The sequence below is a fragment of the Panthera tigris genome, chromosome C1 (assembly GCF_018350195.1).
Source record: "Panthera tigris isolate Pti1 chromosome C1, P.tigris_Pti1_mat1.1, whole genome shotgun sequence".
NCBI lineage: Eukaryota > Metazoa > Chordata > Mammalia > Carnivora > Felidae > Panthera > Panthera tigris.
Window position 1 is genome coordinate 200,547,321 of NC_056667.1, and position 13,931 is coordinate 200,561,251.

General features: G+C 47.1%; 1 protein-coding gene across 3 annotated transcripts; it reads left to right on the forward strand.

The window, feature by feature from the left end:
• The first annotated feature begins 1,845 nt into the window (after nt 1-1,845).
• Nucleotides 1,846-13,481, forward strand: CXCR2 (C-X-C motif chemokine receptor 2). 3 transcript variants are annotated; one of them, XM_007086114.3, is made up of 5 exons: nt 1,846-1,942; nt 2,369-2,421; nt 3,647-3,729; nt 6,836-6,907; nt 10,781-13,481. In XM_007086114.3, the coding sequence occupies exon 5, from the start codon at nt 10,806-10,808 to the stop codon at nt 11,874-11,876; it is 1,071 nt and encodes a 356-aa protein (XP_007086176.2). In that variant the 5' UTR covers nt 1,846-1,942; nt 2,369-2,421; nt 3,647-3,729; nt 6,836-6,907; nt 10,781-10,805; the 3' UTR covers nt 11,877-13,481. The 3 variants fall into 3 exon arrangements, with proteins under 3 accessions (XP_007086176.2, XP_042851245.1, XP_007086177.2); XM_007086115.3 differs by lacking the exons at nt 1,846-1,942; nt 2,369-2,421 and adding an exon at nt 3,238-3,453; XM_042995311.1 differs by lacking the exons at nt 1,846-1,942; nt 2,369-2,421; nt 6,836-6,907 and adding an exon at nt 3,232-3,453.
• Nucleotides 13,482-13,931: the final 450 nt, after the last annotated feature.

Consider the following 13,931-nt stretch of genomic DNA (forward strand, 5'->3'; position numbering starts at 1 on the left):
CCCAGGACACTCCCAACAGACCCCCTCAAAATTCCTGGAGAGCACCTTACAGGGCAATGAAGCCCTGAATGAGCACAGAGGGTTTAAGCCAGTGCTGTTTGGGTTTACTGCTATTGATGTGACTATTGACTATTACTGCTATTGATGTGATGGGAAATTTTGGCAACATAATTATGTCTTTCAATTAGATGTCTTTCAGATCCTCCAATGTACATCAATCCCCCTACTTTGTCAACTCATTCAGTGCTCAACAAAATTATAGGGAGCACCCAGGATGTGCCAAACAACTGTGATTGGTTTGGGGATACAGAGATTTTATATATATATATATATATATATATATATATATATATATATGGTCTGTATATATTTATTTATGTTTATATTTTTATATGTATATTACTTATTATATATAAAATCCCTGCTTTGAAGAACCTCACAGTGGGGAGGAGGGAGCAGCCAGAGATTACAAAACCCCTAACTAAAGCCATGATAGAGGTAAGCCTAAGGGTGTGGACAACACAGAGAGAAAGGGCTGCATTCCATACAGGTCATGACTGGGCTGAATCTAAAAGGAAAAAAGAGAGGTGCCTGGGTGGCTCAGTTAGTTAAGCATCTGACTCTTGATTTCCACTCAGGTCACGATCTCGAGTTTTGTGAGTTCGAGCCCCGCGTCAGGCTCTGTGCTGATGGTGTGGAGCCTGCTTGGGATTCTCTCTCTGTCCCCACCCTACTTGTGTGCACTCTCTCTCAAAATAAGTAAACTTTAAAAAAAATTTTAATTTTGTAATGTTTACTTTTGAGAGAGAAAAAGAGAGAGACAGACAGAGCAAGAAGGGGAGGAGCAGAGAGAGAGAGAGAGAGAGAGAGAGAGAGAGGGACACGCAGATTATGAAGTGGGCTCCAGGCTCTGAGCTGTAGGCACAGAGCCCAACATGGGACTCAAACTCGCAAACTGCGAGATCATGACCTGAGCCGAAGTTGGATGCTTAACTGACTGGCTCACCCAGGCACCCCAAACTTAAAAAAATTTTTAAAGGAAAATGGAGAGTTGACCAGACCAAGAGGGTAAGGAAGAACCTTCCAAGGGGAAGGGAAATGCATGCCAGGCTCTGTGGGGGAACCAAACAGCTCTTTGGGGAACTGCAAGTAGTTCCCTGTGGCTGTAGTTAAGGGGTCAAGGGGATGTGGCCAGCAGCAAGGCTGGAGAAGTACACAAGGTCACATGCAGGGGCACCAGTTGCCCATTATCGGGAGATGGGCTCTACCTGAGCTCAATGGGGGTCCTCCAAGGGTTTTAAAAAGAAAAGAACACGATCAAATTCACACTTTTGGAAGATGGTTCTGAGAGCAGAGTAGAGGATGGTTTAAAGGGGAAAGATTTGAGGCCGAGATCACTTAGGAGAATAGTTGTAGCTGTCGTGGTGGTGGGGACGATGATCTAGTGGTATTGGTGATTAGTAGTAGTAGGAACAGCAGTAGCAAATGGTGCCAAGCACCATTCCAAGTGCTTTATAAATATAGACTCATTTAATCTGCATGACAACACTCTAACATGCAGTAGGTGTTTTCAACAGCCCCATTTTCCAGACGATGAGACTGAGACCCAGTGAGACTAAATAACCTCCCCAAGGTCTACAGTCCAGCTCCAGAATCCACAGCTGTTGCATGAGGACTGCGGTGTTGCCTAACACTGTCAGTGAAGATGGCGATAATCAAGAGATGCTAAAGAGATAGCCTCCGAGACAGGGGTGTGCGAGGGGCGGGCCGTTCCGGTTGGGCAGATGCCCGGCTGGGAGGGTGGGGTCAGAATTCCACGAGACTGGTTTTCTACCTGCTCAGCTTGCAGTACCTGTGGAGCCTCAGCAGAAATTTCAAGAGGTGGCCCCGTGAGGAGTTGGAGCTTAGGCGAGAAGTGCAGGAGGCAAGTCAGGAGCAAAAGGTATGGGAGATCCTGGCCCTTACTGGGTGGCCGTTGAAGCCAACGGGGGGCAGGTGGGCTGGCCTGGGGAGGGCAGGGAGAGAGGAGGACCCAGGCAGAGCCCGGAGGAACATCCAGATTTGAGGAATGAATTGAGAAATAATGCCCCAAAGTGAGATGAAGAGAGGTGCAGGAGAAATAAAAAAAAGAATGAGGTCAGGGGGATTAAGTGCTACAGAGGTTAAATAACACTTGAACAATAACCATTTCACTATAAATACAGTTACAGGACATGCAACGGGGGCGGGGGGAGGGAATATTTTAACATAATTGGCAGACATGAGTAGATGGGGTAAGGGGCCCTTTTGTAAACTGACAACGGGATAATAAATTGATACAGTCTTTTTCTTGAAGTATGGTTGACATATAATGTTATATTACTTTCAGGCGTACAACACGGCGGTGTGAACAATTCTGCACATCACGCCCTGCTCATCACGGTAAGTAGAGCCCCCATAAGCTGGTATAGCCTTATCAAAATTTAAACATGCACAGATATGACCCAGCAAAATTATAATTAAGTCACACATACAATCATACAAGTTCCCAAAGACCTGCGCCCAAAGATGCTCGTAGCAAAATTTAAATATTCGTCCATAAGGTAATTATCGAATAAATCGTGATACATCCGCACCACGGGCCAGTATGTGTCACTGAAAAGAGAAAGACAGATCTACATGCACTGATGGGTTAATAGGTCCGCGACAGCGTATTAAGGTGCAGGATGGTACATCTAGTTAACTATCACTTGTTTTAGGGAAGGAAGGAAGGAAAACACGCTTGTATATGCATGGGGAAAAGTCTGGAAAGATGGACACAAGGTATATGTGAATCTAAGGATGGAAAGAGTCCTTCCTGTTTGACTTCAGATGCTTCTGTGGTGCCTCTATTCTTTACCATAGTCCTGCTTTGTTTTTCCAATATTTAAGTGGCTTGATTTCAGAAAAGGGCTTATTGGAGGCCGTGGCCTGAGGTCATTGCTAATGTTGGTAAGAGCTGCGTCAGCAGAGCGGTGGGAAGGGAGCTAGCTACAGCGGGCTGAGCGGTGAACAAGAGGTGGCGAGGTGAAGACAGTCCTGCTTTCTCCAGAAGTCTGCCTGCGAGGAGGGCACTAGGGGAGTGGTAGCTGGAGGGGTCCTCCGACAGAGGGAGGGTGAGCTCAGGGAAAGGGATGGGGGATGGGGCAGAGAGGCCGGGAGGCAGGACCCTCCAGGATGTGAGAGGCAGTGTGTTCCACAGACAGTGCAGGAATTTACCAGAAAGAGAAGGAGGGACACTTCTTACGCTGACTCTACAAGGAAGGAAGAAGGTGTGCAACAAGGGCATGCAAGCCTGTTCACGGGGACCGGGGTCGCCCGCATCTTCCTTGTAAAGAAGGAGGTGCAGTTTCCGCAGGCTCGGGGACAGAGGTAGACTAGGCATACTTCCACCTTCAGACTGGCAGTCTCCTCCAGCAGCCATTAGACTTTCAGGTAGGCATGAAAATCCCCAGCGCTCATCACAGAATCTCCAGGCGGATCCTGGGCCTGGAGTCAGAGTCTCCGGACAGACCTCATTCCTCCGAGGGAACTCTCCCCCTGGCGGGCCTCCTGGAATTCACCCTGGGCAACTCCAGGTTCGAGGTTTCCCCATAAAGTCCACTTCACTCTTTTTCCTGTCCGACAGCCCTGACTGCTTCCAGCCCTGAGTCACAGAGGAGGTACCAGTGACCACTCCAGTTACAACAGCAGCTGTAGCGGCGACAGCAGGTAAGTGAGTGTTCGGGCTGAGGGCCGCCGGGGGCATTTTTCTGATGGACGTGACTTTGAAACTTCAGTCTCCTCCACTGAGCCCCCGAGAACCGGGGTGATGAGTTTTCAAGCTAAAGCTAACAAAATCTTCACCCGGACAGCATATGGTACAAAAGAACTTACTGCAAGTGTGAGAGACTCTGTATCTGCACCGTCCAACGTGATAGCCACGCGTGGCTCTTGAACCCTTGAAAGATGGTTGCTATGACTGAGGAACTAAATGTTTTGTTTCACTTTAACTCATGTTAAGTAGCTCCATGTGTCTAGTGGCTATCGTACTGGACAATGCAGATCTAGAACAATCGCCTCATTTTCCAACGGGCCACGTCAAGGCCCAGAGAGAATTGACTTGTCCTAGTTCATGACCATCAGCAGCAGAACCAGCCTGTTCTTTATTCACCCCAACATCCATATGCAGGTGGTGGGTTCAGGGGAAATGAAATCAACCCGGTGGACGTCAAGAAGCTGGCAGGTGGGGAAATGTCAAATCTGGGCTCCCCCTACGGGGCGCCTGGGTGGCTCAGTCGGTTAAGCGTCCGACTTCAGCTCAGGTCATGATGTCACGGTCCGTGAGTTTGAGCCCCGCATTGGGCTCTGTGCTGCCAGCTCAGAGCCTGGAGCCTGTTTCAGATTCTGTGTCTCCCTCTCTCTCTGACCCTCCCCCGTTCATGCTTTGTCTCTCTCTGTCTCAAAAATAAATAAACATTAAAAAAAAATTTAAAAAAAAATCTGGGCTCCCCTTTCGACACCTTTTCATTTAGTTGTCTGGGACAGAGAGGTACCTAACAGAGCTCAGAAACCTGAGGCTAGGATCCGGCCCCTTGTTAACAGTGGAAAGAATACAGGATTTAAGGTCCGGTAAAAAACATTGCTTAAAAATTGTTTAAGGGTCACCTGGGTGGCTCAGTCAGATGAGCGTCCAACTTCAGCTCAGGTCATGATCTCGCAGTTCGTGAGTCCAAGCCCCACATCGGGCTCACTGCTGTCAGCCTGTCGGCACAGAGCCCACTTCAGATCCTCTGTCCCCCTCTCTCTGTCCTTCCCCACTTGCACTCTCCCAAAAATAAATACATTTTTTTAAAAAAATTGTTTAAAACCCAGTTCCCTGCGTCACTCTGACGAAGTTGCTTAACTCCCAGAGTCCAGTTTCCTCATTCACCAAATGTGTACTTCATGGGTTTGTTGAGAGGATTAAATGTACAGATTCTTTTTTTTTTTTTTAAGATTTTATGTTTAAGTACTCTTCACACCCAATATGGGGTTCAAACTCACGACCCTGAGATCAAGAGTTGTTTACTCCACTGTCTGAGCCAGCCAAGTGCCCCTAAAATACAAATTCTGGAAAGCACTTTTCCCAGGAGCTGGACCCTGGTAGGCACTCAACATTATAGCTAATGTGACTATTGTTATCCAGGTCAGAGAAAGTGAAGATGTACATCAGAGTCAGCCTGGAAAGCATACCCACTGCTTTTCCTTGCTTGGGGGTATAGTGGAGAGACGTCATCGTATAGTTGATACACTATTTCAGTAATAAAGATCACAATGATAGGGGCGCCTGGGTGGCTCACTCGGTTAAGCGTCCGACTTCGGCTCAGGTCATGATCTCACAGTCTGTGAGTTCGAGCCCCGCTTTGTGCTCTGTGCTGACAGCTCAGAGCTTGGAGCCTGCTTCGGATTCTGTGTCTCCCTCTCTCTCTGCCCCTCCCTTGCTCACGCTCTGTCTCTCTCTCTCTCAAAAATAAATAAACATGAAAAAAAAATTTTTTTAAAGATCACGAGGACAAAGGCTAACATCACGCTTTCTGTGTGTCTTAAGAATTTTACGGGTAATTCTTCAGTCAATCCTCAGGACAACCTGACGAGTTAGATGCTATCATTGGTCTCATCTGACAGATGAGTAAACTGAGCCTTGGAAAGGAAAAGTCACTTGCCTAGAGCTGCTCGGCTAGCAGAATCCTTATCCTGCTTTCATGTTCCTCTCTCCGTGTATAACGAGCTTCTGTCCGGTTTTGGCATCACCCGGTCAGGAGTCACTGCGTTCTTCTCCGGCATGGGAAAGAGAAGGGTGACGAAGAATGGGTGCTAAACAGTTGGACTCAGAGGTTCTTTTGTAGGGGCAGGCAGCCTGGGTGAGTCTGCTGCAGGCTTTGAGAATATTCTGCAGGGACACACGGACTGACAGGCTAGGGTAAGGCGTAGTGGAGGGGATGGAGGTATCGTTTGCTGGGGTGGGGGCTTGGGAGGGAGCCGTGAATTCGTGTTCACTGCTCTGCCTTTCCATTGTAATCGATAGCCAATGTGACAAAATCCATTCCTAGTGCCACCCAACACTGCTTTCAAAACTGTTTGGACTTGGATACGTTGTTAATTTTTCCCGAAAGGCTTTCTTTCCAAATCCGATGGTCTTGGCTCCAAAGACGGTAGCTACAGCAGAGCCAATCCCAAGTGTACAAGCCGAGAAAGAATCGCAATGCCCTTAGAGGAGCCCCTGGTCAGGGCAGATGGTTGGGCAGGGAGGTGGAAGACAAGAGAGTGGGGCCCCCATTTGGGGGTGGGAGTTCTCACAGGGATGTGACATGGAGAAGGAATCTGTGAGGCTTTAAGGGTTCCTGGGGTGAATGAGATGGGACAGGAGGCGGGAGGAAACGATCTCTGTCGTTGTCTTCATGAGTCACTCTCCTTTGAGATGTGAAAGAGGTTTATGAGCCGGGAGCTGCCCGAGGCAGCTGCAGTGTGGAGAGAGTCAGACAAGGCAGCTGAAAGAACCAGGGGCTGCTGAGACCAGGGCAAAGGTGAGATAAACCCATGCTGTCCTGGGCAAACCGCTGCCTTTGTGTGGGCCTCAATTGCCTCATCTGTGAAATGGAAAAGATTGTCTAGAAAACACCATATGTCCCTTACCAGTATGGAACTCTACCGGTCCAGAAAATTACTTGTGATCCAAGAGCTGACCTGGGAATTAATTATTCAAGTTATCAAAAGCATCCAGCACCCTGAGGACTCCACCCTAGAATTGAGCAACCTAAATCCTCTGCTCACTTCCTCCACTGTGTTCTCACCACAGCCACCCTGTCAGTCAGGCACATCTGCCCTCCTGGACGCATCGCATTGTACAGGTGCAAGTCCCAGACTCCTGGTAAGTCTTGGAACACCTACCCTCTCACCTTCCAGAATGTTTCTGTTCTCTATTCTTCTTAACACCCAGCCTCTGTTTATCCCAGACACCTCTCCCCACCCTGGGTGGGCTTTATCCATTTGTAGGCCTCCCTGCCCCCAAAGGGAGAGCTTCTGCCCTTCATCCCTACACCTCTCTCCAACAACCACTTAGGGCAACTCTCTTCACACCCCCTTCCCTTCCTAACTCAGTGAGCTCTCCTGCTTTGGCTAGGATTGGGTCTGAGGAAGGGACAGACATTGCTGAGTTCCCCCCCCCCGCCACCCCGTCCACTATATTAAATGCAAATATGTGTGGATTATATTTATAGAGAGAAAGAATGCTAAAATTGTATTGAGATGATTGAATTTTCCATTGCTGTTGAAAAGATTGCCTTCAATGTTTGGGATCTTATAAATGTCTCCGTTTTATAGCATTTTCATAAAATAAATTGGACTCATCCCATCTTTGGAGTTTCTGAACGGCCATGAGTCATCAAGGGTATGGCCATCTCACTCAATGAGGGAGTCTCCTGCTCGTTCACCGAGAACAGGACTGGGTGGTCAGTAGCAGCTAGCCAGTTCAAAGGCGTTTGGTTTATCATTCCTGCAAGGGCTGTAGATTTCATTCTGGGTCTACAGAATAGCTAAGAAAGCACTGCACAAAACAGCAAATGATGGGAGTCCACCGTATACAGTCTGACTTCATGAGATCTTGAGAACTTAGCTTAGAAGTATATTTAATATATGAGGTATGTTTTTTTTTTTTTCATGAAGCAGGTCTATAGACTGTAAGTAGCATGTGGAGATGTCCACACCTACTTGGAATCCTGGCTGCAGCACTTGTAGGCTCTGTGACCCTGGGCTGGTTTTTGTGCCTCTCTGGGCCTCTCTTCTCATCTGTAAACAGGGGCTAATCATATCTATTTGTAACCATCAAGGGAGATCACGTACCTATGAGGCACAAAGCAGATCTCAGATATGTTAACTCCCTTCCCTTAGTTTCTCCCTTTAACTGTCAAAACATCCTCCCTAGAGATTGGTAAATCGAAAACCCAACAAGCAACAACAAACCTCGTCCCCCCCCCCCATCCCCCAGTGGCTGGGGGTCATTGCCCTGGCCTGGTTCTCTTTCCCGAGTTCTCTACCTTCTATCCTGATTTGCGGGGCCTCCCTCTGGACCCTGCAACTGACACTTTGTGGAAGTACAGCTGAGCACTGGATTATCCAGAATGAGGGCACACCTGTGAAATATACTTGACTGCTGCCTGTCCTGTCCTGATGGGGAAGTTTCTGTGGCCGCCTTAGCCCTGTCTTCTCACAGCCAATGCTCATAACTGGGGGGAGGAAGGGGTCTCCTCTGTGGGCACAAGTTCTGCATCCACTTTCAAAAGTGGGCCTTCTCTTAGGTCACTTGTTTCCCTTGAGAGCACCTTTGATCATCAGTTCCCAGAGGCGACCTACCCTTGACCTTGTGACTTCCTTGGATGTGACCCTGGGATAAACATGCTCTTGACTGTGGGACTGTGGAGCCAATGACTTGCAGGTCTTGCCAACAACCATGGCTGAGCCAGCTGTACCATCTGCCTGTCCCACAACCACCTTATCCTTCTGGCCAAACAGGGCACCACCACCAGCACAGACTGATCGAATCTGCTCTGTGCGTGGTCTCCATGGGCTAAGAGGCTAACTTAACTGACCTCCATCATCTAGGCAAAAAAGCAATAACCTCTCAGGAAAGTGAAGGCTAAGAATTCTGTCACTCTAGGGGAAAGGGCATTACCTTTCTGGTGTCTCTTATCCCTACCCAGCTTTCTTCTTTGCTATGTGTGATTGACAATAACAGACTTTCTTCCGTTAAAGAGAAAAGCTCCCTGGGAGTTTCGTTGTTGATGCTATTGTTTTACTATTTGTATTTGCTTTTCAATGTATTTGCCCTTTGGTTATTTTTTTTCTGGTTGAGATGTAATTCACACACTGTCAAAGTCACCCACTTCCAAAGTACAACCAGTGGTTCTTAAATACGCACAAAGTTATACAATCATCACCACTGTCTGATTCCTGAACACTTTCATCACCTTGAAAAGAGAGCCCGTACTCATTAATATCCCCCTCCCTCCAGCCCCTGGCAACCCCAGATCTGCTTTCTGTCTTTACTGATTTGCCTATTCCTTCATACATGGACTCATCCAGTATGAAGCCTTTTATGTCTGGCTTTTTTCACTTGGAATAATGTTTTCAAGATTCACTCACGTTGTAGCATAGATCAGTACTTTTTGTTGTTGAATAATATTGCCTTGTTTGTATAGACCACAACTTGTTTATCCTTTAATTGGATGATGGACATTTGGATTGTTTCCACTTTTTGGCTATTATGCTGCTATGAACATCTGTGTACAAGTTTTTGTGTGGACATACGTTTTCAATTCCCTTGCGTACATATCTAGAAGTAAAATTGCTGGGCCATTGGTAACTGTGTTTAACTTTTTGAACAACTGCCAGACTGTTTTCCAAGGTAGCTGCACCTTGTTACATTCCCACTTACAATGTATGTGGGGTCCAATTTCTCCACATCCTTGTCAACATCGTTGCTGTCCATCTTGTTCTATTATGGTGATCCTAGTTAGTATTGAAGTAATCCCAGAACCATTTACTTTATGTTTTTTCTCTTTGACACCGGTTCCATTTTGAGGTGGGTCACAGACTTGCATGTGGTCACAGGATGGTCATACCTCGGTATAAAGAAATGGCACAATGGTGACATATTTTGTGGTTCAAAAGGAACTAATTTGGTAGCTAGTCTATTTTAATTTACTTCCTGTTTGAAAACTGGGTTCATATTTCAGAGTGACTGCAGCTTCCTCCAGAGGCAGGCTTTGGGCTATCCCCGTAACAAGGGCAGAGCCAACAGAAGTAGGTTTACCTGGGGAGAGTCTGGGGGTGCTGGGGAGTCAATGACGGATGAAGGCACTCCCTAGCAGGACAGAGAGTATCCCCACCAGAACTGGAAAGCCACCAAAACAAGGATAGTGTGTCTCCACCTGTCTTCTCTGCTTCCTGCTGCCTCTGCTCCTCATGCTGGGAGCACGCTGGCTTTCTCTGCTCACCTCAGCATGACAGAATATGGCTCCTCAGAGCTCCCGAGACACCCTGTTTCATTGCCACCCACTTGGAGAATCAATCAGCCACCTGCTTAGGATTTTTAATATACTTTTTTCCAAACTACACAAATACTCCCACTGCAGGTCTCCTGCATCCTGAAAGGAAAATACTGGGCTGTACTGAGTAAACTCTCCTTCTTCTAGCTCAAGTATCTTGCAACTGTATGCTGTTACCACTAAATCTGTTTCCCCGCACACTTCTTTTAAATAACTTTCAAAAAGCTGGACAAAGGGCTTCCTCCCTCAGCTTTATAGTCAAACCTTGATCTTTTTCTAGTGGTCAAATCCAACTGGATTGCCTGCTTCATCCCCCAGATCAAGAACTAAATGGTACCTCATGTTTCTGACATTAAATTCAGCCTCAACAGCCAGACATGCTCACCACTGAAGAATCCAAGACATGCTCTATAGGGATTATTTGAAGGGAAGTTTCAACAATGTTTTGGGTGATGGTGGTGTCGTGGAAAGTGCTCAGAACCTCTCTGGCTTTGAAGGGAACTACACTCCTCATGCAATGTACCACTTATCACTAAGTAAATGAGTCTCAAAACCCTAGAGCCACTATTTCCTAACGTGAAACTTGCTTGCATGTAATATACAAGCCAAAGCGAAGAGTCCTGTCGGAGGTTTATGGGCAAACAGGCTAGAGTCTGGGGAGATGTTCCTGTGCAGTAACTCTCACCTCTCTTCTCTAGGCCAGGATTTAAGTTTGCCTCAAATATGGAAGTAGACTGGGATAATTACAGCTTGGAAGATCTCTTCGACATGGAAAATTACAGTTACATCCCTGACCTGCCCACTATTCTGTCAGACTCTGCCCCATGCAGGCCAGAATCTCTGGAAATCAATCAGTATGCCATGGTGGTCATCTATGCCCTGGTCTTCGTGCTCAGCCTGCTGGGAAACTCCCTGGTGATACTGGTTGTCTTATATAGTCGGGTGAGTCGTTCTGTCACTGACGTCTACCTGCTGAATCTGGCCATAGCCGACTTGCTCTTTGCCCTGACCTTGCCTATGTGGGCTGCCTCCAAGGCAAAGGGCTGGATCTTTGGCACAGCCCTGTGCAAGGTGGTCTCGCTCCTGAAAGAAATCAACTTCTACAGCAGCATCCTGCTGCTGGCCTGCATCAGCGTGGACCGCTACCTGGCCATTGTCCATGCCACACGCACGCTGACTCAGAAGCGGCACTGGGTCAAGTTCATCTGCTTAGGCATCTGGGCCCTGTCCCTGATCCTGTCCCTGCCCATCTTCATCTTCCGCAGGGCCATCTATCCCCCCTATTCCAGCCCAGTCTGCTATGAGGACATGGGTGCCAATACTACAAAATGGCGGATAGTGATGCGGGTCCTGCCCCAGACCTTTGGCTTCCTCCTGCCCTTGATGGTCATGCTGTTTTGCTATGGACTCACCCTGCGCACGCTGTTTGAGGCCCACATGGGGCAGAAACACCGGGCCATGAGGGTCATCTTTGCTGTCGTGCTCATCTTCCTGCTCTGCTGGCTGCCCTACAACCTGGTCCTGGTCGCAGACACCCTCATGAGGCTCCGGGCGATCAAAGAGACCTGTGAGCGCCGCAATGACATTGGCCGGGCCCTGGATGCCACCGAGATTCTGGGCTTCTTCCACAGCTGCCTCAATCCCATCATCTACGCCTTCATTGGCCAGAAGTTTCGCCATGGACTCATCAAGATCATGGCCATCCATGGCCTCATCAGCAAGGAGCACTTGTCCAAGGACAGCAGGCCTTCCTTTGTTGGCTCTTCTTCAGGGAACACTTCTACTACCTTCTAGGCCCCTGCCCCTGTTGCAGCCCCTCGGGGCTCCTCCCTTGCCATCAACACCCCATTCTAAGCCTCACGCCCACTGGCTGTCCACAGTCTCTATGTCAAGGCAGCCCCCGTTGTGGTTACAGGAAGTTACTGGGGTCACGTCCTCATCAGGCCCTCCTTGTATGGTTGAGAAAGCCTGCCCTGCTGCCCCTCCCCTTACTGTAGTTGCTATGTCAGCTGCTAGAGCTCAGTCCATCCTACCACTGAGCCCATAGCACCCTGTCCCCTGAGACACTTAAAGACATTTAACAGACATTCTTTTAAGTGACTACAGAAAGTTCCCACCATTGGGAGCCATTAGTGGCATACAGCATTGGTTGCTGCCCCAACTCTCTCTTTCTTGCCTGTCAGCAAAGTCCACTTCCCTTGAGAGAGGCCAGAAAGGACAGGTACTCCTTTCTAAGACTCCTTTTTGCTAGGAGTGGCCTTATCATTCACTTCTGACTAATAAGATTTAAGGGCATTAGTGTGCTGGTCAACCACTGTCCCGGGTGGGGGGAAAAAGTCCTGATTTGTAGCATTTGCCAAGTTGCCTGGTGTAAATGCTCCACCGTGGCGATGTCAGGGGTGGTGGTGTTTAGTAACCAGCTCACAAAAATCTAGGAAATGTAATGATCTGCTTTCACAAGCAGGTACAAACTGGCTTCAGTGCACCATTGCTTAAGAGGAAGTCTGCTGGGACCGGAGGACTCCTGGGAAGTACTCCTGATTAAACACACACACACACACACACACACACACACACCCTTGGTTCTTGCCTTTAAATATGGTTGTAGGATATAATGTGACAAAGTGGCAAAAACTAAGTATGCCCAACATACTTAGGCAGATGGAGTCAAAGTATAAAAAGGACCCGAGAATGAAGAGCCCAGAAAGAAACCTAAGCATAAATGGTCAAATTGTTTTCAACAAGGGCGTCAAGACTCTTCAGTGGGGAAAGGATAGTCTTTCAACAAATGGTGCTGGGAAAACTATTCACGTGCACAAGAATGAACTTGGTCTCTTCTCTTACACTATACACAAAAGTTAACTGAAAATGGATCAAAGACCTCAACATGAGAGTTTCAATGATAAAACTCTTAGTAGAAACATAGAGGAAAAATTTTATAACATTGGATTCGACAATGATTCCTTGGATATGACACCAAAAGCACAGGCAACAAAAGAATAAATAGATAAATTAGATTTCATCAAAGGTAAAACCTTATGTACGTCAAAGGGTACCATCAACAGAGTGGAAAGGGAAACCACGGAATGGAAGAAAATATTTGCAAATCGTATATCTTATACAGGTTACTTTCCATGATATATAAAGAATTCCTACAATTCAACAACAACAGACAACAACAAGTGTTGGCAAGGATATGGAAAAACTGGTGGACCCCTCGTGCACTGTTGGTGGGAATGTGAAATGGTGCAGTTGCCGTGAGAAACAGTGCCTCAAAAGATGACACCTAGAATTACTACACGATCTGGCAATTCCATGTCTAAGTGTATACCCAAAAGAACTGAAAGCAGAGACTCCGATATTGGTACACCAGTGTTCATAGCAGCATTATTCACGATAGCCAAGAGGGGAAAACAACCCCAATGTCCTTCAGTGGATGATGGACAAACAAAATGTTGGATATACGTACAATGGAATTTTGTCTTCAGTCTTAAAAATGAATGAAGTTCTGATACAGGCTACAACATGGATGAACCTTGAAAACATTACACTAAGCGAAATAAGCCAGACAGAAATAGCGTATGATTCTACGTATTGGAAGTACCGAGAAGAGTCAAGTTCATAGACAAAAAGTAAAATAACAGTTACCAGGAAATGGGGAGAGGAGAAAATGGGAAGTTATTGTTTAATGAGTACAGAATTCATTCGAGGAAGATGAAAGGTTCTGAAGATGGCTTGTGGTGATAGTTGTACAAAGGTGTGGATGTGCTTAATGCCCCTAAACTGTGCGCTTAAAAATGGTAAAAATGGTAAATTCTATGTTATGTGTATTTTACTACAATGAAAAAA

Bases quoted from the DNA above. Each gene is read 5' to 3' on its own strand.
- CXCR2 (XM_007086114.3), top strand. From the start codon at position 10,806: ATGGAAGTAGACTGGGATAATTACAGCTTGGAAGATCTCTTCGACATG.